Source organism: Meles meles, chromosome 15 (genome assembly GCF_922984935.1).
Source record: "Meles meles chromosome 15, mMelMel3.1 paternal haplotype, whole genome shotgun sequence".
NCBI lineage: Eukaryota > Metazoa > Chordata > Mammalia > Carnivora > Mustelidae > Meles > Meles meles.
This window is the reverse complement of record NC_060080.1, coordinates 53,932,369-53,957,530: the sequence shown is the minus strand read 5'-3', so window position 1 is coordinate 53,957,530 and position 25,162 is coordinate 53,932,369. Positions and strand designations below refer to the sequence as shown.

General features: G+C 44.0%; 1 protein-coding gene across 4 annotated transcripts in view; it reads left to right on the top strand.

Moving 5' to 3' along the window:
* The window catches only part of ANXA4 (annexin A4), an 83,770-nt gene that overhangs the window by 30,558 nt on the left and 28,050 nt on the right, over positions 1–25,162 (top strand). For 3 of the 4 annotated variants that reach the window (XM_045978916.1, XM_045978915.1, XM_045978917.1), the window contains exon 2: positions 12,517–12,571. In XM_045978916.1, the coding sequence (XP_045834872.1) occupies positions 12,569–12,571 (3 nt within the window). In that variant the 5' untranslated portion in view covers positions 12,517–12,568. Of the gene's footprint in view, positions 1–12,516; positions 12,572–12,754; positions 12,760–25,162 lie in introns of all 4 variants that reach the window. The other variant, XM_045978918.1, reaches the window with a different exon arrangement.

The following is a 25,162-nucleotide window of genomic DNA, read 5'->3' as shown; positions in this document are numbered from 1 at the left end:
CCATCACCACCATCTAATTCCAGAACTCTCTCCATTTTGTAAAACTGAAGCTCTGTACCTGCTAAACTAGAACTTCTTATTCCTCCCTCTCCCATGCCCTGGCACTGCCATTCCACTTCCTGTGTCCTGAATTTGACTTCTCTCAGTGGAATTGTACAGTATTTGTGACTTTTTCACTTAGCACAGTGTCCTTAAGGTTCATCCACGTTGTAGCACTGCCAACGTTCCCTACTCTCTAAGGCTGAATAATATTCCATTTTATGTGTGTATGTACCAGATCCTGTTTATCTATCCATCTATCGGCACATGGGTTGTACATGGTTCCACCTTTTGGCTCTTGTGACTAATGCTGTTGTGAACATGGGGGTACAAATATCTCCCCAAGTCCTGGCTTTCAGTTCTTTTGAAAGAATATATATGTATCCTAGAATATATATATACCCAGAAGTGGAATTACTGGATCATATAGTAATTATACAATTTTTTTTTTGAGGAACTGCCTCAAAAATTTTGTAATTATAAAATTTTTATTTTTTTTGAGGAACTGATTTTCGTAGTGGCTGTACTGTTTTACATTCCTACCAGCAGTACTCACGTGTTCCACTTTCTCCACATCTTCCCTGACACCTTTTATTTTCTGTGTGTGTGTGTGTGTGTGTGTGTGTGTGTGTGTATAGGAGCCATCCTAATGGGTGTGAGGCGAGTTGAATAAGTTTTCATGAATGCATATAAGTCGGTACTACTACCCCAGTCAAGAATCAAGATACGGAACATTTCTGTCACCACCCAAAGTTCCCTCTCTGACGCTCCTCTATGTTTAGTATCCTCTCTGCCTCATCACCACCTCCAAACCCTGGAAAATGGGGGCCCAGGTTGGAAATCCTATGAGCAGAGTCCTGGGAAGGTGCTGTCTTAGCATTCAGGCAGCTGTGAGGACAATGATCTTTTTTTAATTAACTAATTTAAATTCAATTAACTATGGGGCACCTGGGTGGCTCAGTCCTTAAGCGTCTGCCTTTGGCTCAGGTTATGATCCCAGGGTCCTGGGATCTAGCCCCGCATCAGGCTCCCTGCTCAGCGGGAAGCCTGCTTCTCCCTCTCCCACTCCCCAGCTTGTGTTCCTCCTCTTGCTTCTCTCTCTCTGTCAAATAAATAAACAAATCTTTTTTTAAAATTCAATTAACTAAAATATAGTGTATTATTAGTTTCAGAGGTAGAGTTCAGTGACTCATCAGTCTTATGTAACACCCCGTGCTCATTATATCACGTGCCCTCCTTAATGGCCATCATCCAGTTACCCCATTGCTCCAACCACTGCCCCTCCAGCAACCCTGTTTGTTTTCTATGACTAAGAGTCTCTTGTCACCCTCTCTGATTTTGTCTTTTATTTTTTCCTCTCTTCCCCTATGATCCTCTGTTTTGTTTCTTAAATTCCACATATGAGCGAGATCATATGATAATTGTCTTTCACTGATTGACTTATTTTGCTTAGTGTCTTACCCTCTGGTTTCCTCCACATTGTTGCCCATGACCAGATTTCATTCTTTTTGATGGCTGAGTCATGTTCCATTGGAGATACATACCACATCTTCTTTATCCATCCATCCGCTGATGGACAGCTGAGCTCTCTCCATAGTTTGGCTGTTGTGGACATTGCGGCTATAAACATCGGGATGCAGGTGACAATGATCTTGTCAGAGTACAGACCCACACAGACTTGGTGGCCAAAAGAACCATATGGGAAATCCGGTTTGACATGTTGGTAGATGTGAAAGCCTGAACTCTACTCCACAGATGTTTTTAGTATAAGTAGAGTTGGTAACCCACGCCTTGAACAGCTCACAGAACAGGTAATGCTAGAATATATAGATGTGGCAGACGAAGGTTACCTGGAGAGAATAGTAATAAAAAGAATAGTGAGCGTTTGTTGAGTACATAATGTGTGCCCTCTTCTAAGTACTTCATATGATGCAATAACTGGTTTAATCTTTGCCACAACCCCATAAAGTAGCTGTCGTTATTAATTCCATGTTACCAATGAGGAGACTGAAGTACAGAGAAAGAATAACTTGTCCCCAGTCATATGGCTACAAGTGTGTGTCGGAGAGTTCTAAACCCAAGAGGTTGGGCTCCAGTCTCCAGCCATGTGGTTATGGAGGAAGGATGACATGGTCTTTAAGGGAGGAATTGCCTACATCGTGTGAAATGAGCCACTAGACCATGAGGTTGGCTGCACCACAGTCAGGCTTGGACCTTCCTGTTCATGATATTCTCATCAGAAAAATGGCGTGGATTCTCCCATCCCAGTGGGAGCCTGTGCTGCCCACGATGCCGGCATCTGCCGTACCTCAGGTCAGACAAGGGAACCCAACACATTATTACCATGCACATGACCCAGAGGGCAGACCCACCACTTCCCTATAGACGGGCATTCCATCTGCAACATGAAGGGGTGGACTGGGCACTCCCTGAAATCCTCTCTACCCTGACAGTCCTACACTGGCAGAAATGAGCTCCTTCTGGAGACGAGTGTCCCCACGCCCCACATTGCTACTCCTGCTTTCCTGGGGCACTTACATCTCAACCTTGGAATTGCTGTCTCACCTGTGCTTTGCTGGATGTTTTGATCTGAAATTGGGGAAAAACAACTCTGGAAGATCAAAATACTTTTAAGTCTAGACGGTCACTGCCATAGCACAGAACATAAGCAATGGCCATCTAGGGCTTGAGAAAACGTGTCACAGCTGTGCCAAACCCTTTGAATGAAAGCCCGTAATGCTCTTGGTTCATAGCACAAGCCAGACGAGCTATTTTTGGCATTTCTTCTTTCTCTCCCTATCGGTATACACTGGATAGTTTTGTTTTGTTTTGTTTTGTTTTAAGATTTTTAAAATTTATTTGACAGAGAGAGAGAGAAATCGCAAATAAGCAGAGAGGCAGGCAGAGAGAGAGGAGGAAGCAGGCTCCCTGCTGAGCAGAGAGTCCGATGTGGGGCTCGATCCCAGGACCGTGGGATCATGACCTGAGCTGAAGGCAGAGGCATAACCCACTGAGCCACCCAGGTGCCCCTACGCTGGATAGTCTTAATATTGCTGATATTAAGATACATATAACCAAAGGGGAGGGATTATTTATAACCTCCTTTGATACTTGATTCAGACTGCCCCAGGGGCATCAGTCAGTCTCTGAAGCAGGCTGCACTTTTGGGCACTTTTGTATTATGGTTGGATCAGCCATGACCCCCATGTCCTACCCCCACCATACTCAGCACAGGATGCTGGATCTTGATACGGGGGTGGGTGGGGAAGATGGGCACAGAATGTGCCTGGATAGGATCCTAGTGTCTCTCCCTGGGGACGGCCCTACTCTGACCTTGTGTCTGCTTCAGAAAACGTCATCACAGAGCTGGGTTGCATTATTCTTGCACTGGAAAGGCAGGATGTCAGAACTCGGGCAGGGGCAAGTGGTTTGGAAATGGGCTTTCTCTCCATGGGGTGCCTGGGTGGCTTGGTTGGACACCCGGCTCTTGGTTTCGGCTCAGGTTGTGATCTCATGGGAGGTGGGATTGGTCCCGATGGGGCCCCACGTGGGGGGGGCTCCCTGCTGACGGGGAGTCTACTTAAAAGATTCTCTCCCTCTCCCCTCCCTCACCAGCTCGTGCTCTCTAGCTCTCTCTCTCTCTCTCAAATAAATCAATCTTTAAAAGAAAGAAAAATGAAATGGGCTTTCTCTTCAGACAGCCAGTAGTCTTGTATTCAGCACTTTGGGTTGGGAGCTGTCTGCTGAAGTGTAGCCAGTTTCTGCCCAATAAGTCTGGGAGAGGAACATTTTTGTCGTGGTGTTGTTTTGTTTGATTTTGTTTTGCACCCAGCTCGTTAAAGATTCAAAGAACAAGAATGCATCTCACTCAGCAAAAATGTGATAGTTTACAGTATTTATTCCATTTTTACTCTAAGAGCTCCTAGTGTTGTCACCTGCCTGTATACACATGGGCACATGCATGCATTTGCCCTGGTATAATATAAAGGTCTCTATAGAGTCAGACAGACATGTAAAAAAAACTGCTCCTGCCACCTCGTACTGGAGTGACCTTGGGTACTATGCTTAACTTTTCTAAACTTATGTTATCAGACCTCATTCACTGGACAGTGGAAGGGCAAATGATACCATATGGATGAAAGCACCCAGGCGCTCAGTACAATAAGTGGTTAACAAATATTTACCCATAAATTAAGTCTCTGTAGCTCCAGAGTACAGAGCAAGGAATGCAAGGCTAGCTTTCCTGATGCTGAGCTACCCAGCAGTGGCAGAACCTGCCCCATGGAGGATGAGCCCCACGACCAGAGGAGGATGACTAAAGGCTGAAGGTGACCATTCGGGAAGGTTTGGTAGAGGGTCCTTGCAATGAGAAGCAAGTTCAACAGACTTATCTCTAGCAGCCTCCAAGATTTCTTTTTCTTTTTCTTTTCTTTCCTTTTTAAAAAAGATTTTATTTATTTGTCAGAGAGAGAGAGCACAAGCAGGGGGAGCAGCAGGCAGAGGGAGAAGCAGGCTCCCTGCTGAGCAGGGAGCCTCATGCAGGACTTGATTCCGGGACCACGAGATTATGACCTGAAGGCAGACACTTAACCAAGAGAGCCACGCAGGCATCCCCAAGAGTTCTTTTTTAAATGATAGACTACTCTTTCTTTTTTTAAAGATTTTATTTATTTATTTGACAGAGAGAGAGAGAACAAAAGCAGGGGGAGTGGGAGAGGGAAAAGCAGGCTTCCCGCTGAGCAGGGAGCCCAATGTGGGGCTCAAACCCAGGACCCTGCGATCATGACCTGAGCCAAAGGCAGATACTTAACAACTAAGCCACTCAGGAGCTCCAATGATAGACTACTCTTGAACAGACAGAGCATAGCGGATATTCTCTGGGTGAATGATAGATAGGTGGAAATTAAGGTATAAATAAATAAAATGGTACCTGGCATGGGGTGGGCATTCCGATCATGTTGAATGAATAAATGAACAAATGTGCATGAAACGTCAGTGAAACTGTCCTGTCAGTCCCATGATTGTGAGCAATAACCAGCATGCCCATTACATTAGCTTCCTGTTTCCATGGTCACTGTCCCAAGAGGAGGGGAATCCAAACAGTTTGTTCGCGGTTAACAGGCAGAAGAGTTAAACAAAACAAAACAAAACAAAATAAAACGCTGCTACCAACATAAAGGCCAGCCAGTGAAGTGTGTAAACCTGGCGATTCACAGACCTGTACCCCTGGGGATAAAAATACATTATATGTTTATAATTAATTAATTATTTTTTTTTTAAAAAGGGCAGCCAATGAGAATGCCACCTCCAGTCCATGTGTGGTACTGGGAGTTGCTCAGATAACAAGGAAGGGCATCACTTAGGAAAACCCGAAGCACTGTTCTGTGCACCTGCATACAGTGCCCAGAGAAAACAGGGAGGGTAGCTACACATTTAAAAGCTTATCACAATATGCTTTGAGTGTGCCCTACTCGAAGCTTGTGCCCGGGGAACTGAGGTATCATGTGAAGTACAGAGACGTCTATCAAGGCAGGCGTGGAGCTGAGAGTACGGGACCCAGTCCCTTGCTCAGCAAGCATTTAGACCACCTCAGCTGTCTTTTAATTTTTCTAATCTTATCTCAGAGAATCACCATAATCAGCTTTCATTATTATATCATCCCACTGGTTTGCAAAGTGGAAGTAGTAGTTGTGACTCCAAACGTTATTGGGTAGATTAATTAAGATAATGTAGAGGAGTACTTAATAAATGTACCTTCCCTCCGTCCCCCTGCCTTCTGGACAAAGGAATCCTTTGAATAGAGAAAAAAACTGGCATGATGTGACGATGACAGAGGAGTGGGGATGGTTTAAAGTGTATGTAAAACGGGTGTTTTAAAATTACTTGTGGATTGAAATTATTACGATTGTCCCCCACCATGCTGTGAATAAGTGGCTAAAATCTGGACAAAACACTGTTAATCAGTTGTTTGTCAGGTGCCGTGCTGGAATACATTCTTCCCTAAGATTCTTAGCAGCCAGGTTTCCAAATTTGTCCGCCTTCCTTTGGCTGACATACTTTGCCTTTGATTAAATGTTTGAAAATGCTTATTTCTCCAGACGCACACCCCATCATGGCAACAAAACTTCCTTTACTTTTTGAAGGATCTAAGCTCCAAGGGGAAAAGGGTTGCATTCATTTTCCTGTTTCGCAGACAGTTTTGAAAGCCATCAGTGCTTAGGCGGGGTCGGGCACACCCTCCGCAAATCCACAGGCTAGAAGTTTAAATTTGTCATCCCGTGGGATGTAAAATGAAACCATGTACCAAAGAAAAATGGTGAGTGACTCACTCACATGTGATCTTCCAGGGAAGAGAGGGATACAGTAAGAATGTGCCACAAGGACTGCAGATCCCTTCCTAAGGAACATTCCGGTTGCCCCTCCTAGGACCTGGGTCAGTGTCATGATTCTGGATGGAGGCCGCCAAGTTACAGTGGGGTCTCAAGGGGGGCATCCAGTACTTGGGGTGAATTCAACGTGGTGCCACATCCAGCAGGACCAGAGAAATTGCATTCATCAGCACACAAAGAAGGGTTCAGCTCTCAGGGACGGGTTCACATCTACAGGCTCACCGCACACATGTCTTCAAATGCAAACACACACACGCTGATAATATCTTTATTACATTGAGAAACATATGGGATGCCTGGGTGGCTCAGTCGGTTAAGCGTCTGTCTTCCACTGTGGTCGTGATCCCAGAGTCCTGGGATCAAGCCCCACATAGGGCTTCCTGCTTGGCATGGAGCTTGCTTCTCTCTCCCCTTCTGCCTCTCCCCATCCCCACTTGTGCTCTCTGTCTCAAATAAATAAATAAAATCTTAAAGAAAAGAAAAGAAAGAAATGTATTGTTACCGAGACAAAAATCCTTGTGCTCCGGACTTTAAAGACAGGTCCATGTGGGAAGCCAAACTCCAGTCCAAGGGTTGCTTGGCAATCACAGAATCAGAACAAAAGGGTATTAGATAACACAGCCGTGGGAGGTATCTGATTCTGGACCATTGTCTCTAGGGCCAAGCCACCCTTTCCTTAGGACTGGGCTTTGATGAATATTTCAAAGTAAGCGTCTCTGAGAATTTTTTTTTAAGATTTCATTTATTTATTTGACAGACAGAGATCATAAGTAGGCAGAGAGGCAGGCAGAGAGAGAGGGGGAAGCAGGCTCCCCGCTGAGCAGAGAGCCCGATGTGGGGCGTGATCCTAGGACCCTGAGATCACGACCGAGCCAAAGGTAGAGGCTTAACCCACTGAGAATTTTGTGTGGAGCTCCAACACCATCTTTCTTTCAATATGCTAATAGTTTCAGCAAAGTGGCCTTAGGTCAGGAGCTGTTCTTTCTTCTTGAAATTGAATTTGCATATCTTTGTTTTGATGGTTATTTGCTGATTTTACTAGTCTAATGCGTAGGAAACATCTAATTTGCCTGCTTTCCAAATTCTGGCCAAGTGGGGAGGAATCCACCACACTCCATATCTGGCCTCCTTAGGTAGGACACGAAATAGGGTTTCCTTGTTCCTTGTGTCTGCTGCAAGGACATAAGGAACTTCCTGCATGAGGGCATTTCTAGCAGTGTTACAATAGGGCAGTTTATGGAATGGGGTAAAAATGACCCTCTTGTACACCCAAGCAGAAAACGATATGGATCTGTTCTCGACATATCTAATTTTTTTCTTTATGACTCCATCATAAATCACTTCTGCAGATTTTTGTAATCTTAAGTGAAATAAGTTGAACTTATTTAATAACTTAGCATGCCCTAAAGAGCTGCTCTTGGGGTCCATCTCTTATGTTGCGTTCCCAGCTTTCTTCCAGTCACTCTAAAACAATGGCTTAACATTTTCAGGAGCCCTAGTGTGAGCCCTGCTTGTAGAGCTCAGATACATAAAGAAGCTGCCGTCCCCCATTACCCCCCAGAACCGAATGGACCCTTCAGTCTTCATCTTCCCGTCTTGAAGAGCCCCTGATGCTTTAAGATCATCTGAGCCATGCCCAAACCTGAGTGGGTTTCCCTTTTTCCTAAAACTGGGGCGCAGTTGCTAATTAGTTTGCCCCACCTGTGAGCAGCCAAGAAGTTTTGGAAACCCTAACGCAAAGTCTGAGTCATTATGAACCTGGTGATATTGTTCAGTTTATGGGCTTGTAGGTTGGCCTTCAGAGAGGAAGAATGAATGGATCCAGGAAGCTGAGACAGAAAAGGTTCCTATAAAGAGTCCTTGGCTCTTCAGGCTGGAAGAGAACGTGGGAGGACTTTAGAGTTTGAGCTTCCAGAAGAAAGGCGCGGCGTTCTTTGGGAGCCGCTGGTTTGGGCAGTTAAGAAGAGGCAATTCTGGGAGGTGGCAATTCTGTGGTAATTCTGGGGGGTGAGAATTCTACCACTGAACCACCAGTGCCTTCCTGTGACAGTTCTGTTCCAGGGGGCGGTCCACGTGATTCCTTTAGCCCCTTTCCACTCCCCACCCATCCTTGCTCCTTACTAGGCACCAGACACTGGGCCAGTAAGCATGAGCGTGGGTTAACTTTACATATATTAGCTGGTATCTGATGAAAGAATCAAGGGGTACTGTTTCCTGCTTTCATTTCTATAATCTACTGAGAAACTTGTTTCATGCTAGTAAATAACAAATATACAACAGCTGTCTCTATATAAACGGACTTCAGCTGAGTGCTGTCCAAGTTTCAAAATAGATTGTCTGGCTAAAAGCACCCTGTGTTCAAGGATGATACATTTTTTTCCCTTTAGTAAATTATTTCTAGCTCTTTGAATAATGATTCTCAGTATTTCCAGAAGATTTTGCTCAAGCATTTTGTTCCACTTCTTGATGTGGTCAGGAGGATTGGAAGAATTTATATTAAAGGCTGGCTTTTGGGGGAGATGTTACCCTTCCCTGCCTCCTTACTGTTGTCATCTACAGCACTTCCCCCTTAATCTGTGGGGTATATGTTCCAGGAGCCCCCAACAGATGCCTGAAACTGCAGGTAGAATGGAACCCTATTCATACTGTTCTTTCCTACACATACATACCTATGATAAAGTTTAATTTATAAATTAGGCACAGTAAGAGATTAACAAGAACTAATAATACAATAATTCTAATGATATAATAAAAGTTACATGAATGTGGTCTCTCTCTCAAAATATCTTTTTTTCCATAGATTTAATTTATTTTTTGACAGAGAGAGGGAACACAAGTAAGGGGAGTGGGAGAGGGAGAAGCAGGCTCCCCGCTGAGCAGGGAGCCCAATGCAGGGCTCGATCCCAGGACCCTGAGGTCATGACCTGAGCGGAAGGCAGAGGCTGAACAGCTGAGCCACCCAGGCATTCCCTCTCTCTCAAAATACCTTACTGTACTGTAGTTACCCCACCTCTTTTTTTAAAGATTTTATTTATTTACTCAAGAGAGAGCAAGTGAGAGAGAGAGCACAAACAGGGGTGGGGGCAGAGGGAGAGGAAGAAGCAGGGTCCCCACTGAGCAAGAAGCCCAATGTGGGACTCGATCCCAGGACGCTGGGATCATGACCTGAGCTGAAGGCAGATGCTTAACTGACTGCGCCACCCAGGCACCCCTGTAGTTACCCTTCTTCTTGTGATGATGTGGCATGCTGAAATGTCTGTGTGATGAGATGAAGTTAGGTGAATGATGTAGGTGTTGTGAGGTTGTGTTAGGCTACCACCGACCTGATTTCAGAAGGAGAATCGCCTGCTTCTGGATGGCAATTGATGAAAACCACAGATAAGGAAGGATTGCCGTATTCCAAAACTGTATACAAACAAAGGGAGGGCCCTTGCTCCTTAAAGCTGGGTCTGCTAGGTGGTCCGCCAGTTGGCAGAAACTCAATCTAACTCACATATAAATTATTATTAATGAGAGATATTGGCACATTTTGATCGTTTATATGATGTGAAACAGGGCCTCCAAACAAAGTCGTGGCTAAGTCTCAAAGAGGCCTGCCCTTGGCTTCCCCTAGCACGTTCTGAGCAAATGAGACATACCCCTTCCTGCTTCCACGGATCGTCTTGACCCTACTCCAACCTCATCTCATGCCACTCTGGCCCTTGTTCATGATGTGGTTGTTCATTCCTCAAACACAGTAAATTCATCACTGCGCCAGGGGCTTTGCTTTTTAACTGTTCCTTCTGCCTTCAGTAGTTCTCCTCCGGCACTGAATAGCCTCTTCTCATTCAGGTCTTAGCTCAGATGTCTTCTCCTTGCCACCCTGTCCAGGCTAGCTCCGTCCTGGTGACCTGATCACCTCATCTTCCAACCCAGGATTCAACAAATTTCTTCTGTGAAGGACCAGATATTAAGTATCTTCCGTCTGTGAGTCATGTATGTCCCAACCACTCAGTTCTGCTGTTGTAGCATGTTGTAGCATGTTGTAGCTACAACATGCTGTAGCATGAAACATGTTGTTTCATGTTGTAGCATGAAAACAGAGATAGATAGTATGTAAAACAAATGGGTATAACCAAGCTCCAAGGAGTCTTTATTTATGAACACCGAAATTTGAATTTTATATAATGTTCACATTCATGAAATAATGTTCTTTTGACTTTTTGCCAATCACTGAAAATGTAAAAAGCATTCTTAACTTGTAGGCCATACAAAAAAGTGGGATTTGGCCCATGAGCTGTAGTTTGCTGATTCCTGTTCCATAGCATTGTCCTTTCATATTTTTGTCTTACTGATCCTGAAATTATCTTATCTATTGATTTGTTCATTTGTTGTCTGCCTTTCCTGGTGGGACTGTAAGCTGTTGAAGTCGTGTTCTCTGTCTTACTCTGTTATCTCTGTCAACTGGAACAGTGCCTGGAATATGGAGGTACCTCATGAATATTGGGTGATTGAGTGAATAAATCCCTACAGTCCGTGAGCCACTAAATCCAGTAAAGAATTCCTTCCAGATATTTCCTGTGTATATCCTATTCCAGGGTCCACGCCCCACCTAGGTCTCTGCCTCTGCCTGTCTGTTCCCTAATGCCTTCTCAAGCCTTCCTGACCCCCTGTTTCTCACTCCTGTCTGTTCTGTGCCGTAGTGTCCTGTGGAAGGGAGCGTGTCTTTTGCTATATCATTCTCTGCAAAAACCAAAACCTTCCCAGTATTTTCTCATTATCTACAGTATCAAGTCACACTCCTCAGCTGGGCATACAAGGCCTTGCCTATAAGTTCCCTGCCTGCTTTTCCAACTTAGCTCTGAGCCTTCCCTGAAATGAGCCCTCTGCCCTGGCAGCCTCATCTCCTCATTGTCCCCAAGGCCACTGCTTATTCCCCACCCTTGCTCAGGCTGTGCACCAGAACAAGTTGGCATTTCCGTCAGGAAGGGATTGACCCCCTATGTGGTTATAAGGCAAGACTGCAGTGGGTGATGGGAGACAAGGAAGAATGGAGCTGAGCCTCAGGACAACTGGGAGATGGAATGGATGTGAGGAGACTTACTCAGTTGGTAATAAAGTAGAGAGGATTTAGTAATTCTTAGGTATAATTGAAAAGTGCTGCTTGGTAGGGTGGCCTCGGCCAGTGATTTTCAAACGACTGTGCAGACAGATTTGGGGGGATTCTTGTTAAAATGCAGACTCTGGCAGTAAGTCTGGGGTGGAGGGCCTGAGACTGCTCCCAGGGGATGCCCATGCTTCTGGTTCCAGGATGATTCTTTTGAGTGTCAAGGAGCTAACAAAATGCTTAGGAAAACAGCCTTTTCCGTAGGACTCCAATATGGAAACAGGAAGTCAGTTGGCCTGTCCCTCAGAGGCCTGCCTGTCAATCATGAGGCCAAGAGTCCTGGCCCAGAGTCAAGGCTTCCTTGCATTCTGAATGACTGAGTACATGTGCGATGATCGAGCAACCTTGCTGAAGAGAACGGAGGACAAAGCTGAGGTGTAAGGCTGCACTTTGAGGGAAGAAGCACTTGTGCATCCCGAGATGGTGGCAGTGAGAGTGGGTCATCTGCAAATGACGAGTCTCATGCTGGCTGGCTACTGGCCACCTGCACACACACACACATACACACACACTGCGCGCATGCGCGGGCTGAGCGCCGGCTGGATAGCCGTACTTTTCCATAACGGGGTTGATTATCTTTTCTCTCCAAGAAGGCACTTCTATTCCACTAGAGCTCACAGTTCAGAATCCAGGTTTGCCTTGACTACAAGCAATGTACTGCATTCTAGCAGACCATAGGAACCATTTCCACAATGTGTATCTCCAAACAGAAGACCAGGTGGGAAAGTATTCTGTTGGAGTAATAAACTTGGCTTGCTTAACCAGTTTCTCTTTAATTATTAACCTGGCCTTTGTATCTTTGGCCAATCAATAGCTGGCCTTTCCAGGACAATGGGTGTCATTTCCTAATTGTTTAACTTCTACAAACTATAAGTTATCCTGATTAATGATTTTAATGACGCATCTCTCATCACAGTAATTTCCCCTCTGCTTTTATCACAGAGGAACTTCTGCTCCCGTGACTGAACTCTGATCTTGATAGAGAGTCCCGGCCATGGTAAGTTGGGGAGTGCCTCGCCCTACCTTGTGCCAGCCACGGACAGGTACAGGATGTGTATCCAGACTGTTGACTTTACAGAGGGTTGTTTGCTTAATAGAGGGGAGAGAGGAGGAAATGAAAAGGCAGTTGTGTTGGTTTTTTGTGTGTTTTTTTCCCCCAAGCCATTTTTATTTCTTTCAGGGATGGTGTGTAACCTGACCCTGAAAATTAATTCAACAAGAGACTCCTTGGAGTCCTTCTAACATCCAGAAGTCCCACAGATCCTACCACTGGGAAATAAGTGCCATCTGCATTTTGGTGTAACATTATTGGAGGCTTATCAAGAAGGCCATATGGGCTTGTCATCTGCCTCCTGTTTTTGGCCGTGACTGGACTCCTCAGAGCTTGATTATCTCATCTTTGGGACAGGCAGGGAATTGGATCCCTTTGGGAGTTCCATGAAGTTCAGTGTTGAGGTGGAAGCTGAGCCTCTTAGCTACAAACAGGCTGTACCTGAGGCTGGCCATCTGCTCCCCTTCTCCCACCCAAATAATGTATCTGAACTGACAGGTGATTCTGATCCCTGGTCTTCTTGGAAGGAATAATAGAAATACAATCTTATACCTGGAAAGGAACTGGAGATCCTTCCAGCTCTAAATGGCCTCCTCTAGGAAGATGGAGGTATATACTATCTTGAACAAATAGTAATATACTCTTTTTTTTTTTTTTAAGATTTTGTTTATTTATTTGTCAGAGAGAAAGAGAGAGAGCGAGTGCACAGGCAGACAGAGGGGCAGAGGGAGAAGCAGGCTCCCCGCTGAGCAGGGAGCCCGATGTGGGACTCGATCCCAGGACGCTGGGATCATGGCCTGAGCCGAAGGCAGCCGCTTAACCAACTGAGCCACCTAGGCATCCCAATAGTAATATACTCTTAACATTGTCTTACACTAGACGTTCTAGAATTTTCTTTATCATTCGTGACAGTCAAAAGCTTGCTCATATCTGCTCTAAATTTCCATGCTTTGCTTTAAAATTCATTTCTTCTTGATTCTCCCTAGACACAGAGAACATTTATTCAGAAATATTTACAGTGTCCCAGCTTTGTGTCAGATCTAGTACTTGGCTCTGGGGACTCAAAATCATTGGGACGGTCTTCCTGTCTGCAACAAGCTCACAGGCTTCTCACATGTGAAACCTATAACCTGGTGACCCTTTGCTGTGCTCTCCATTCAAGGAAAATACCTCATTTGCTCTCATCTTTCCTCCTAGTACCTGTTTTTCCATCACCACTGTTACTTATTGGACAGATAAAGGACATTTTTAAAGGGGAAGAAAAACATAAAATAGTCACAATATTGTAATTCCCAATTGTTTTCCATCATTTTATTTTAGACCCTACTCACATGTATAATGATTTTTAAATAACAGTAATAAAAGCATAAAAAACAGTTATATATTCACTCTAATCTTGGCTTTGCTAACATGTTTATATTATATTTTGTGCCATATTAAAATCATTTATTCTAGATGGTAGAGTTCTGGGTGTTTTAATTTTCTTCTTCTTTTTTTTTTTTTTTTCAAATTTTCCAAATCTCTACAATGACCCATATGATACATTTCTAAAATGAAAACATGTTTTAGGTGCCTGGGTGGCTCAGTTGGTTAAGCAGCTGCCTTGGCTCAGGTCTTGATCCTGGAGTCCCTGGATTGAGTCCCACATCGGGCTCCCTGCTCAGCAGGTAGTCTGCTTCTTCCTCTGACCCTCCCCTCTCCCATCCTCTCTCTCTCAAATAAATAAAATATCCAAAAAAAAGTTTTAAAAGCTATTGTATTCAAGTACTTACAGTATTTTTTTAAAATAGCTGTTTAATTTATATATAGTGAAATGCATCACTCTTAAGGTTACTGGTAGATGAGTTTTGACAAACCTATGGGCCATGTGACCTACTCCTCTATCAAGATAGAACATTTCCTCACTCCAGGAAGTTCCTTTATGCCTCTTCCAGGTCAATCCTCTCTCTGCTCCCCATTCCACCCCAGAAATACAACCACTGTTCTGATTGTCATTACCATAGATTAGTTTGCCTGCTCTAGAACATCCTATCAATGGGACCATAGAGTATGTACTCTTGTGTGTCTGGCTTTTTTCACTGAGCGTTATATTTTTGGCTATCTGTCCATGTTGCTGTGAGTTTCAGCAGTCTGTTCCTTCATGCTTTTTTTATTGCTGATTAGTATTTGTTGGGGAATGTCATCAAAAAAGATGTGACCACTGACTGACTGGTTGCCTGGACCTGGGCAGTCGGAGGCTCCTCACCCCCGCCCCTGTCTTTGGAACATGAGTTCCGCTTACCTTTCCCGCTCCAGAGTCTGGTCCCTCACCTTGAGATGGTGATGTGGGGTTAAAGACAGCAGCATGGTGTACATGCCTGAGCGCATTTAGGGCATCTTTGTAAGCTTTTAAGATATTGAGGTTGAGTCCGGCAATCATTTTGTCTCACTGCCGTTCAAGACAAGCCTTATATGTAAGTTCCCTTTGCCACTGTTATAATTGCCACCTACTGATGTAGGGCGGCCTATCTCTCTTCAGTCTCCCCGTGCCCTCCGCCTACTGGGGTCAGCTTCAAATGACACTGGGAAAGCTCCTGAGGGGGTTGTGAACTTACAGTATTCCATTGTATCACATTCCAGCTTTTGACATTTACTGTCTTCCTGATTATTCTAGTAACAGAATAATATTTCATCACTAGTGATCTAACGCCTTTGTCTAGCCATTCATTTTTGTTACTCTTTCCTACATCCTCCCTGTTCCCTTTGCCTGCTACCACAAGAAACCTTCCTGGGACACAATCCTCTGCCTTCCCAGAACAGATAATGGTACATTACACCCTGGAATTTGATCAATACGGTTACTGCAGCGCTACCAGGAACAAGGTTCCTGAGCTTATCTTTTTCCTGGAAGAAAGAATCACTGAGAATGTAACTGATAAGCTGAAACATCTTTGCAAATCTCTCCATTGATTCGTCTTGTTAGATATTAATTTTAATCCCACAATAGCGTCCCTCAGCAATGCAGTTTGTGTTAAAGTTGAATGCAGTGTCTGGGCATCAACCAAAATTTTGCAGTAAAGCTCTGAAAGAACCCTGTGAAACATTTCCCTCAGAAAGCTGTCTCATAGTGTGAGTTAGGCCATGTGGGAATTTTGACAGCAGATCACCAGTTTGCTTATTACGATTAATGAGTAGTAGAAGAAAAGAATGAAAGAAGCTGTATTAATGTCCTAGGGCTGCCGTAACAAAGTCCCACAAACTGGGTGGCTTAAAATAATAGAAATTTGTTGTCTCACTCTTCTGGGGGCCAGAAATCCAAAATGAGGTGTTGGCAGGGTTAGGATCCCTCTGCAACCTGTAGGTGTTTCCTTCCTTGCCTCTTCCTGGCTTCTGGGGGTTTGCTGGCAGTCTTAGGCTTAACTGCAGTCTCTGCCTTTAGCGTCATGTCGTGTTCTCCCTGTGTGTCTGTGTCTGCACATGCTGTCTTTATTAAGATGACCTCATCTTAATGTAATTAATTACATCTTCAATGACCCTATTTCCAAAAAAGGATACATTCTGAAGTCCTGGGGGTTAGGACCTCAGCATATCTTTTGGGGGGTTACAATTCAACCTGTGACAGTACCCAAGGAAGGTAATGTCATGGAATTCTACTTTTCTCTGTCAAGTGCATAGAAGGTCATGACTAAGTGCTAGATGCTGGCCGTATCTAGGAGGTAAAGGCCTGGGCTTGCATCTGACAAGGCCCATACCCTCTGTGCCTGAGGCCTTTGGATGGTCTTGATGTGGGCCACAGTGAGCAAAGTCTCTTCCTAGAGAGCTTCCCTTAGGGCGTAAAAATCCTCTGATCGTCTAGTTGGTCCATATTATATTCTTTTTTTTTTTAAGATTTTATTTATTTATTAGAGAGAAAGAGAGAGAGCAAGCACAGGCAGACAGAGTTGCAGGCAGAGGCAGAGGGTGAAGCAGGCTCCCTGCCGAGCAAGGAGCCCAATGTGGGACTCGATCCCAGGACGCTGGGATCATGACCTGAGCTGAAGGCAGCCGCTTAACCAACTGAGCCACCCAGGCGTCCTGGTCCATATTATATTCTTGCATGAAATTAAATCATCAGAGAGCCTTCGATCTCTTCTACTTTGCTTTTGCCACCCGTACAAATGCTCTGTTCCAGATTTTGCTTTGGCATTACCCCATAGGCTTACATTAGGAGATATTATCAGAAGTAGATACAAGAATCTTCACTCTTATATTTATTGTAGAGATCTTGTTGAAGTCATAGTTAGTAATTATGATGATGATGATAGCTACTGAGTTTGAATTTTTGTGTTGGAGTTTACTGTTTGCTGGATTCTGTGATAAATGCTTTGTTATATTAATCTCCTTTGTTATTCCAAGTCTGTGAGTTGATGTCATTATTCTTATGTACAGGCGCGAAAAATGAAACTCCCCCTATTGACAACCCAGTTAGAAAGGGTTGAAGCCAAGATTCAAAGCTGGGTCTATCCCCCTCCCAATATCCATGTTCCCCCACTAAGTTTTACTACCTTGCACTGTAGCCTGCTGTGTCTCCTTCACAAAGACCCACAGATGAAATTTCCCTCAATATTAGAATTCCCTTTATAGTGTTGGTGACTCCAAGAGTCATGTAGAGGAGATGGAACTGTGTCCATGAATATTAGATTTTACTGGATCGTGGGCACAAGTCTATGGGTACATTTCAACCAAGGCTTATATAAGATATAAAACCCTTCTCACATTGCAACAGTTCATATCATCTCCCGGTTCTGTTTCCTCCCATCACTGTAACATCCTAGCGCCATTTGCCAAAAAGGACATTATCAGAAAAGTCAGGGACATTAGCGGAAAAGTCAGAAGACACAGAGCTACTATGTGACCTGAGCCCTAAATTTACGTTATCCTCAGCTTGTGAACCCTAGCACTGTGAAAGCACATAGCACCAGCTATGAACAGAGGAAGGTATCCAGCTTGGTCTGAACCCTATTGACCTCCTGGTGCCAAGGAGTCACTTAGATCCTTCCCCATGTGCAACCTCAGCCAATCAAATGCACACCACAATGGCAAACACCTGACAAATTAACTAAGGGAAAGGAGACGAGGTAGAACCATTCTAGTGACTAATTAGGTCATTTTTAAAGACAAGAAAACAGGGACGCCTGGGTGGCTCAGTCGGTTAAGCCGCTGCCTTCCACTCCGGTCATGATTCCAGGGTCCTGGGATCGAGTCCCACATTGGGCTCCTTTCTCGGCAGGGAGCCTCTTCTCTCTGCCTCTGCCTGCTTGTGCTCTCTCTCTCTGATAAATAAATAAGATCTTTTAAAAAAAGACAAGAAAACAGAATTCAGAATATCAAAACATGGGTGGCTGAAGGGCTATAATAATGCTTAGTGTCAGATACAGAGGGGAAGATATATTTAAAATCAAAGCTAGTGGGGCGCCTGGGTGGCTCAGTCATTTGGGCATCTGCCTTCGGCTTAGGTCATGATCCCAGGATCCTGGGATGGAGTCCCACGTCGGGCTCTCTGCTCGGCAGGGAGCCTGCTTCTCCCTCTCCCTATGTGCCCCCTCCAGCTTGTTCTCTCTCTGTCACTCCCTCTGTGTCTCTCAAATGAATAAATAAAATCTTTTAAAAAAAACAACCCAAAGCTATTTTGATTCTATCCTCTACAGCTATATCAGGGAGCCCAGAAGAGCTCTAGTAATGCAGATTGTCTCTCTGTAAACTCATACCAAGAAAAGCAGGGCATTTCTTAGGCAACTGGTCTCTTTTCCTCTTACAGTGAATCTCATTACTGTTTACAGTTCCCTCTTGCTTCGGCTTCTAGGCAGAGAAACCTGTGGCTTCCCGCTAAAAACTGTACAGGCCCTTAAGGTCTACATTTTGGTTTCCTTCCCACCCCCTAGCTTTACCTTAGTATTCTGTGTTTTATGCCCTGTCACTGAATTTCCCCATCTACTTATTTATATGTTTGTTTGTTTATTTATTTTTTAAGAATTTATTTATTTATTTGACAGAGATCACAAGTAGGCAGAGAGGCAGGCAGAGAGAGAGGAAGAAGTAGGCTCCCTGCTGAGCAGAGAGCCCAATGCGGGGCTCCATCCTGGGACCCTGAGATCATGATCTGAGCCGAAGGCAGAGGCCTTAACCCACTGAGCCACCCAGGCGTCCCTGTTTGTTTATTTTTAAAGATTTATTTTTATTATTTATTTGGGAGAGAGCAAGAGCAAGATAGGGGCAAAGGGAGAGGGATAGAGAATTATTAAGTAGACCTGAAGCCCGACATTGGGTCAATCCCAGGACCCTGAGATCATGACCTGAGCTGAAATCAAGAGCAGGCTGCCTAACTGAGTGAGCCACTCAGACACCCCTATTATTTATTTATTTATTAAGATTTTATTTGAGAGAGAGTGAAAGCAGGAGATATCACAGAGGGAGAGGGAGAAGCAGACTTGCTACTTAGCAGGGAGCCTGATGTGGGACTTGATCCCTGAGATCATGACCTGAGCCGAAGGCAGACGCTTGACTGACTGAGCCAAGTTTTTTTATATTGCATCATCTTTATTTCTCTACACTACCTCCCACAACATAAATCATGTATTAGTAAATCAGTAAATATATTCAGAATATTCAGGACACCTTGATCTTAATCAGCAAATTATCTCTAAATCATAATCCAACTGAAGTGGTCCCTACTGGTCACTAGCCTGTGCTTTGCTTCCTGTTGTTTTTCATTTTTTGATTTTTATTTTGACAGGATCAGGTTCACTCATTTTAAATTTTTTTTTAAGATTTTATTTATTTATTTGACAAGAGATCACAAGTAGGCAGAGAAGCAGGCAGAGTGAGGAGGAAGCAAGCTCCCTGCTGAGCAGAGAGCCCCATGTGGGGCTCGATCCCAGGACCCTAGGATCATGACCTGAGCTGAAGGCAGAGGCTTAATCCACTGAGCCACCCAGGCGCCCCTCATTTTAAATTTTTATTTATTATTTTTTTAAATTCCAGTGTTGTTAACACACAGTGTTATATTAGTTTCAGGTGTACAATATAGTGATTCAGCAATTCTTTACATTATTCGGTGCTTATTGTAATAAGAGTACTCTCGATCCCTATCACCTGTTTCCTACATTCCTACCCCCTCCCCTTTGGTAACCATCAGTTTGTTCTCTGTAGTTAAGAGTCTGTTTTTCTGTTTATCTTCTTTTTTTTTTCTTTTAAGATTTTATTTATTTATTTATTTGTCAGAGAGAGAGAGAGATAGAGCACAAGCAGGCAGAGTGGCAGGCAGAGGCAGAGAGAGAAGCAGACTCCCCGCCGAGCAAGGAGCCCCTTGCGGGACTCAATCCCAGGACCCTGGGATCATGACCTGAGCTGAAGGCAGCGGCTTAACCGACTGAGCCACCCAGGAGTCCCTGTCTTCTTTTTCTTTGTTCATTTGTTTTATTTCTTAAATTCCACGTATGAGTGACATATGATATTTGCATTTCTCTGACTGACTTATTCCATATAGCATAATGCTCTCTACATCCATCTGTGTTGCTGCAAATAGCCAGATTTCATTCTCTTTTTATTTTTTTGTTTTATTTATTTATTAATATATATTTTTTAAAGATTTTATTTATTTATTTATTTGACAGTCAGAGAGGCAGGCAGAGAAAGAAGAGGAAGCAAGCTCCCTGCCAAGCAGAGAGCCCAATGTGGGGCTCGATCCCAGGACCCTGGGATCATGACCTGAGCCAAAGGCAGAGCCTTTAACCCACTGAGCCACCCAGGTGCCCGTATTTATTTATTTTTAAAGCTTATTTATTTCAGAGAGAGAGAGAGTTAGAGATTGAGCATGAGCAGGGGAGGGGAGAGAAGCAGAGGGAAAGGAAAAAGCAGACTCCTGCTGAGCAGGGAGCTAGCTGTGGGACTTGATCCCAGGACCCTGGGGTCATGACCTGAGCTGAAGGCAGACGCTTAACCAACTGAGCCACCCAGCTGCCCCTCCTTCTTTTTTATGGCTGAGTAATATTCCATCATATTATATCTACCACATCCTCTTTATCTGTTCATCTGTATGGATGGACACTTTGACTGATTCCATATTTTGGCTGTTGTGAATAATGCTACAGTAAATATAGTAGTGGAGTTACTGAATCATATGGTAGTTCTATTTTTACTTTTTTGAAGAACCTCCATACTGTCCTCCACAGCAGCTGCATCAGTTTGCTTTCCTACCAGCAGCAGTGAGGGTTCCTTTTTCTCCACATCCTCGCCAACACTTGTTGTTTCTTGTGTTCTTGGTTTTAGGCGTTCTGATAGGTGTGAGGTGATATCTTACTGTGGTTTTGATTTGCATTTCCCTAATGATGAATGATGTTGAGCATCTTCTTGTGTCCATCCATGCAGATGGCTTCTTAGAAAAATGTCTGTGCACGTCTTCTGCCCATTTTTTTAAAAATATTTTATTTATTTATTTGACAGAGAGAGATCACAAGTAGGCAGAGAGGCAGGCAGAGAGAGAGGAGGAAACAGGCTTCATGCTGAGCAGAGCGCCCGATGTGGAGCTGGATCCCAGGACCCTGAGATCATGACCTGAGCCGAAGGCAGAGGTTTAACCCACTGAGCCACCCAGGCGCCCCTTCTGCCCATTTTTAATTAGAATATTTGGGGGGTTTTTTGATGTCGTGTTGTATAAATGTCGTGAGCATGCGATGAAGACACACACACAAGTTGTGTCTTTCCACAGTGTCAGCTTTATTCAATCATAAACCAAAGTTAAATCACAATGATAGAGCAGGTTCAGGATTCCAAACTCAGTGACGATTCATGTGTGATTAAACTTGGCTTCTTCTACAGCACACAAAGCAGGACAGAAGACACAACAAACAAGTTAAGCAACCATACATGAAGTCAGTCTGTGGGCGCACAGTTGAGCTAAGGCCTCGGTCTGGTCCAGATCAGCACTTGGCACTTCACTGTTCCAGTGGTGAAGGATCTCAGTTCTGTTCGGAGGTCCATTGGGCAGAGCCTTTGGCCACAGTTGCCTTTTTTAAGTGGTCAGACATAGAGGGGTCATGTCTGAAGAATCTGACAGTTAGTTACCAAAATCCTCCCCTTTTTAAAGGGATTTAATCAGTTTTGGGGCTCTGCAGACCTCCCCTCTGGTTCTGCTTCTTATCAGTTCTGGAGAGTCGGCTGACATTGGTCCTGCTGATACTTTGTAGCTGCAGTACCTTAACTGCTTGTATCATTGCTTGACATGAGAGACTCCATTTTCCTCTCTACAATAGATTGTGTATGTATTCTGGACCTTAACCCCTTATCAGATATATCATTTGGAAATATCTTCTCCCATTCAGTGGGTTGTCTCTGTTCTGTTGGTGGTTTCCTTCACTGTGCAAAAGCTTTTCATTTTGGTGTAGTCCCAGGAGTTTAATTTTGCTTTTGTTTCCCTTCCCTTTTAAGACCTATCTAGAAAAATGTTTCTACCTCTGATGTCTAAGAGATTATGTTTTCATTCTAGGAATTTTATGGTTTCAGGTCTCACATTTAGGTCTTTAGTCCATTTGGAGTTTATTTTTGTGTATGGTGTAAGAAAGTGGCTCAGTTTCATTCTTTTGATTGTAGCTGGATAGTTTTCCCAACACCATTTGTTGAAGAGACATTTTCCCATTGCATATTCATGCGTCCTTTCTTGAAGATCAATTAACTGTAAAATCATGGCATTATTTCTGGGCTCTCTATTCTGTTCCATTGGTCTTTGTGTCTATTTTTGTGCCAGTACCATATTGTTTTGATTGCTACAGCTTATGGTATAACTCGAAATCTGGATACCTCCAGTTTTATTCTTTTTTTCAAGATTGCTTTGGCTATTTGGGATCTATTGTGGTTCCATACAAATTCTACCGTTGTTTTTTCTAGTTCTGTGAAAAATGTTGGTATTTTGATAGGGATTACATTAAATCTGGGTAAATTTTTAAAATTTGGGTAGTCTGGACATTTTAACAGTATTTGTTCTCCCAGTCCATGAACATGGAATACCTCTCCATTTGTTTGTGTCACCTTCAGTTTCTTTTATTAGTGTTATATAGTTCTCAGAGTACAGGTCTTTCACCTCATGTTCACTAACTTTTAATCCCTTCTACACATCAGAGTACCTCTTACTTTAAGACATTTGATCATTTCTAATGCCAGTCATCATCTCTGTTGTCTAGGGTGGCTCTCTCCTCCTCATGACTTCCATTTTCCCCTCTGCCTACTCAGTCAGGTTTCAGTTTCCTCCATTCCACTGTAAAAGTTCTTGTCAGGGTCACCAGAAACCTCTTTGCCAACTCTGACCATCCCTTCTGTGTCCTCCTCTTCCACTACCTTTGGCAGGCACTGACCCCTTCTTCCTTCCTTAGCCTCTGGACAACATGCTATCCTGTTTTTCCTTTTACTTTAAGGACCAATCTTTTCTCCTTCCTTTCTTTCTTCCTTCCTTCCTTAAAGACTTTATTTATTTGAGAGAGAAAGAGAGAACACAAGCAGGGGGAGGGGATGTGAGAGAGGGAAAGCAGTCTCCCCACTGAGCAGGGAGCCTGACGTGGGGTTTGATCCCAGGATCCTGGAATCATGACCTGAGCTGAAGGCAGACACTTAACCAGCTGAGCCACCCAAGCACCCCAAGGACTGATCTTTCTTGATCATCCTTTCTAGACTCTCTTCTGCTTGACCTCTACTACTAGAGAGGCCCACACTTGTCCTACGACCCCTGTTCTTAAACCACTTTCTCCCTAGGTCATTTCATCCAATACCACCCACGTGGTGATGTGTCTTGACTTGATTTCTACTTATATTTTATAATCAGCTGTCCTTTTGACAACTCCCCTTGAGTGTTTAATGGACATCCCAAGCTTAACATTTTGAAAATAGAACTTCTAAATCCCACTCTCCACTGTCCCTGTGGCCCTGATGCCAAAACTGGTAATTCTCTAGATTTTCCCATCTAGGTAAATAACATCACTCTGCACTTGGCTGCTCAGGGGAGAGATCCAGAGTTACACTTGATTCTTTTCTTTCCTTACCTCCCATGTCTGTCCGTCAGCAAGTTCTGTTGCCTTTGTTCCAAAACGTGCGCTGTGTCTGCCTGTTTCTTTCCGTTTCACGTCACCCTCGTTTAATATCATATCCATGGGTCTTGCCCCAGATTCTCAACTGGTCTCTGCCTCTCCCTTCAGCAGCCTGAGAGATCTTTTTTTTTTTTTTTAAGATTTTGCCTATTTATTTGACAGAGAGAGAGATCACAAGTAGACAGAGAGAAGGGAAGCAGGCACCCCGCTGAGCAGAGGGCCCGATATGGGGCTTGATCCTAGGACCCTGAGATCATGACCTGAGCGAGAGGCAGAGGCTTAACCCACTGAGCCACCCAGGTGCTCCCTGAGAGATCTTTTTAACATGTGAATCAGATCACACCCCCTCATCCCCTTGCTTAAACTGCCAGTGGCTTCCGACTGCACTTAGGACAGACTATAAACTCCTTACCCCAGTGAGGGCTGCCCTGTTCTGGCCCCAGCCCACCTCTCTGATTTTCCTTTTTCCTTTTTCCTTTTTGAAACTTTTATTATGGAAAAGTGTAAATATGTCGGAAAGTAGACTTAGTATTAAAAAGAATCCCTGTGTGCTTACCAATAATTATTAACTCATGGTCAGCCTTGTTTCTTCTTTATCTCCACTTAATTCCCACAACTTGTGTTATTTTGTAGCAAAGTCCGGACACCTTATCCTCTCATCTGTAAACCATTTCAATCTATGTAAGATTAAAACTCTTAAAAATAAAAGGTAAGCACAGTACCATTAGCATACCTAAAAATGTTAATGCTGGTTCCTTAATGTCATCAAATATCAAGTCAGTGTTCAGATTTCCAGTTGTCTCATAACTTATTATTCTAGTGTTGGTTTAGGATCCAAATAATGATTATTGATATGCCTTTTTAATCTCTTTTAAGCTATTATCCCCCCCCCATCTCTCTCTTTTCTTACTCTCTTTGCAATTGATTTCTTCATGAACCTAGATCATTCATCAAGTAGTGCTTCTCACAGTCTGGATGTTGCTGATTACAGCCCTATGGCTGTAGGTTAACATTTCCCTCTCTCTTCTATTTTCTGTACATTGGTATTCAGCTCTAGGGGCTTGATTGGATTCAGGCTTGATTAGTTCCTTTCTCGGGGGAGAGGTGGTGGCAGGGAACAAGACTATGGCAGGGTGGTAGTGGAACTTAGCTTATCACTGTCCTCCTTTCCCACACCAACTTGGGCCACTCTGGCCTCCGTCCTGCTCCTGGAATACAAGCTAGGTCCAGCCTCGGGCCCTTGCCTTGGCTGTTTCCTCTGCCTGTGACATCACTACCACCACCACCATCATACCTGACAACCCCCTGTCTTTCCATGGCCAGCTGCTTCATGTCATTCAGATCTCAGCATAAATGTCACTGCTCAGAGCAGCCCCTCTCGGACCTCTCTGTCTTCTCCTTAGCACTTCCCACCACTGGACACCAAGTGTGTCTTCATTTGTTGGCC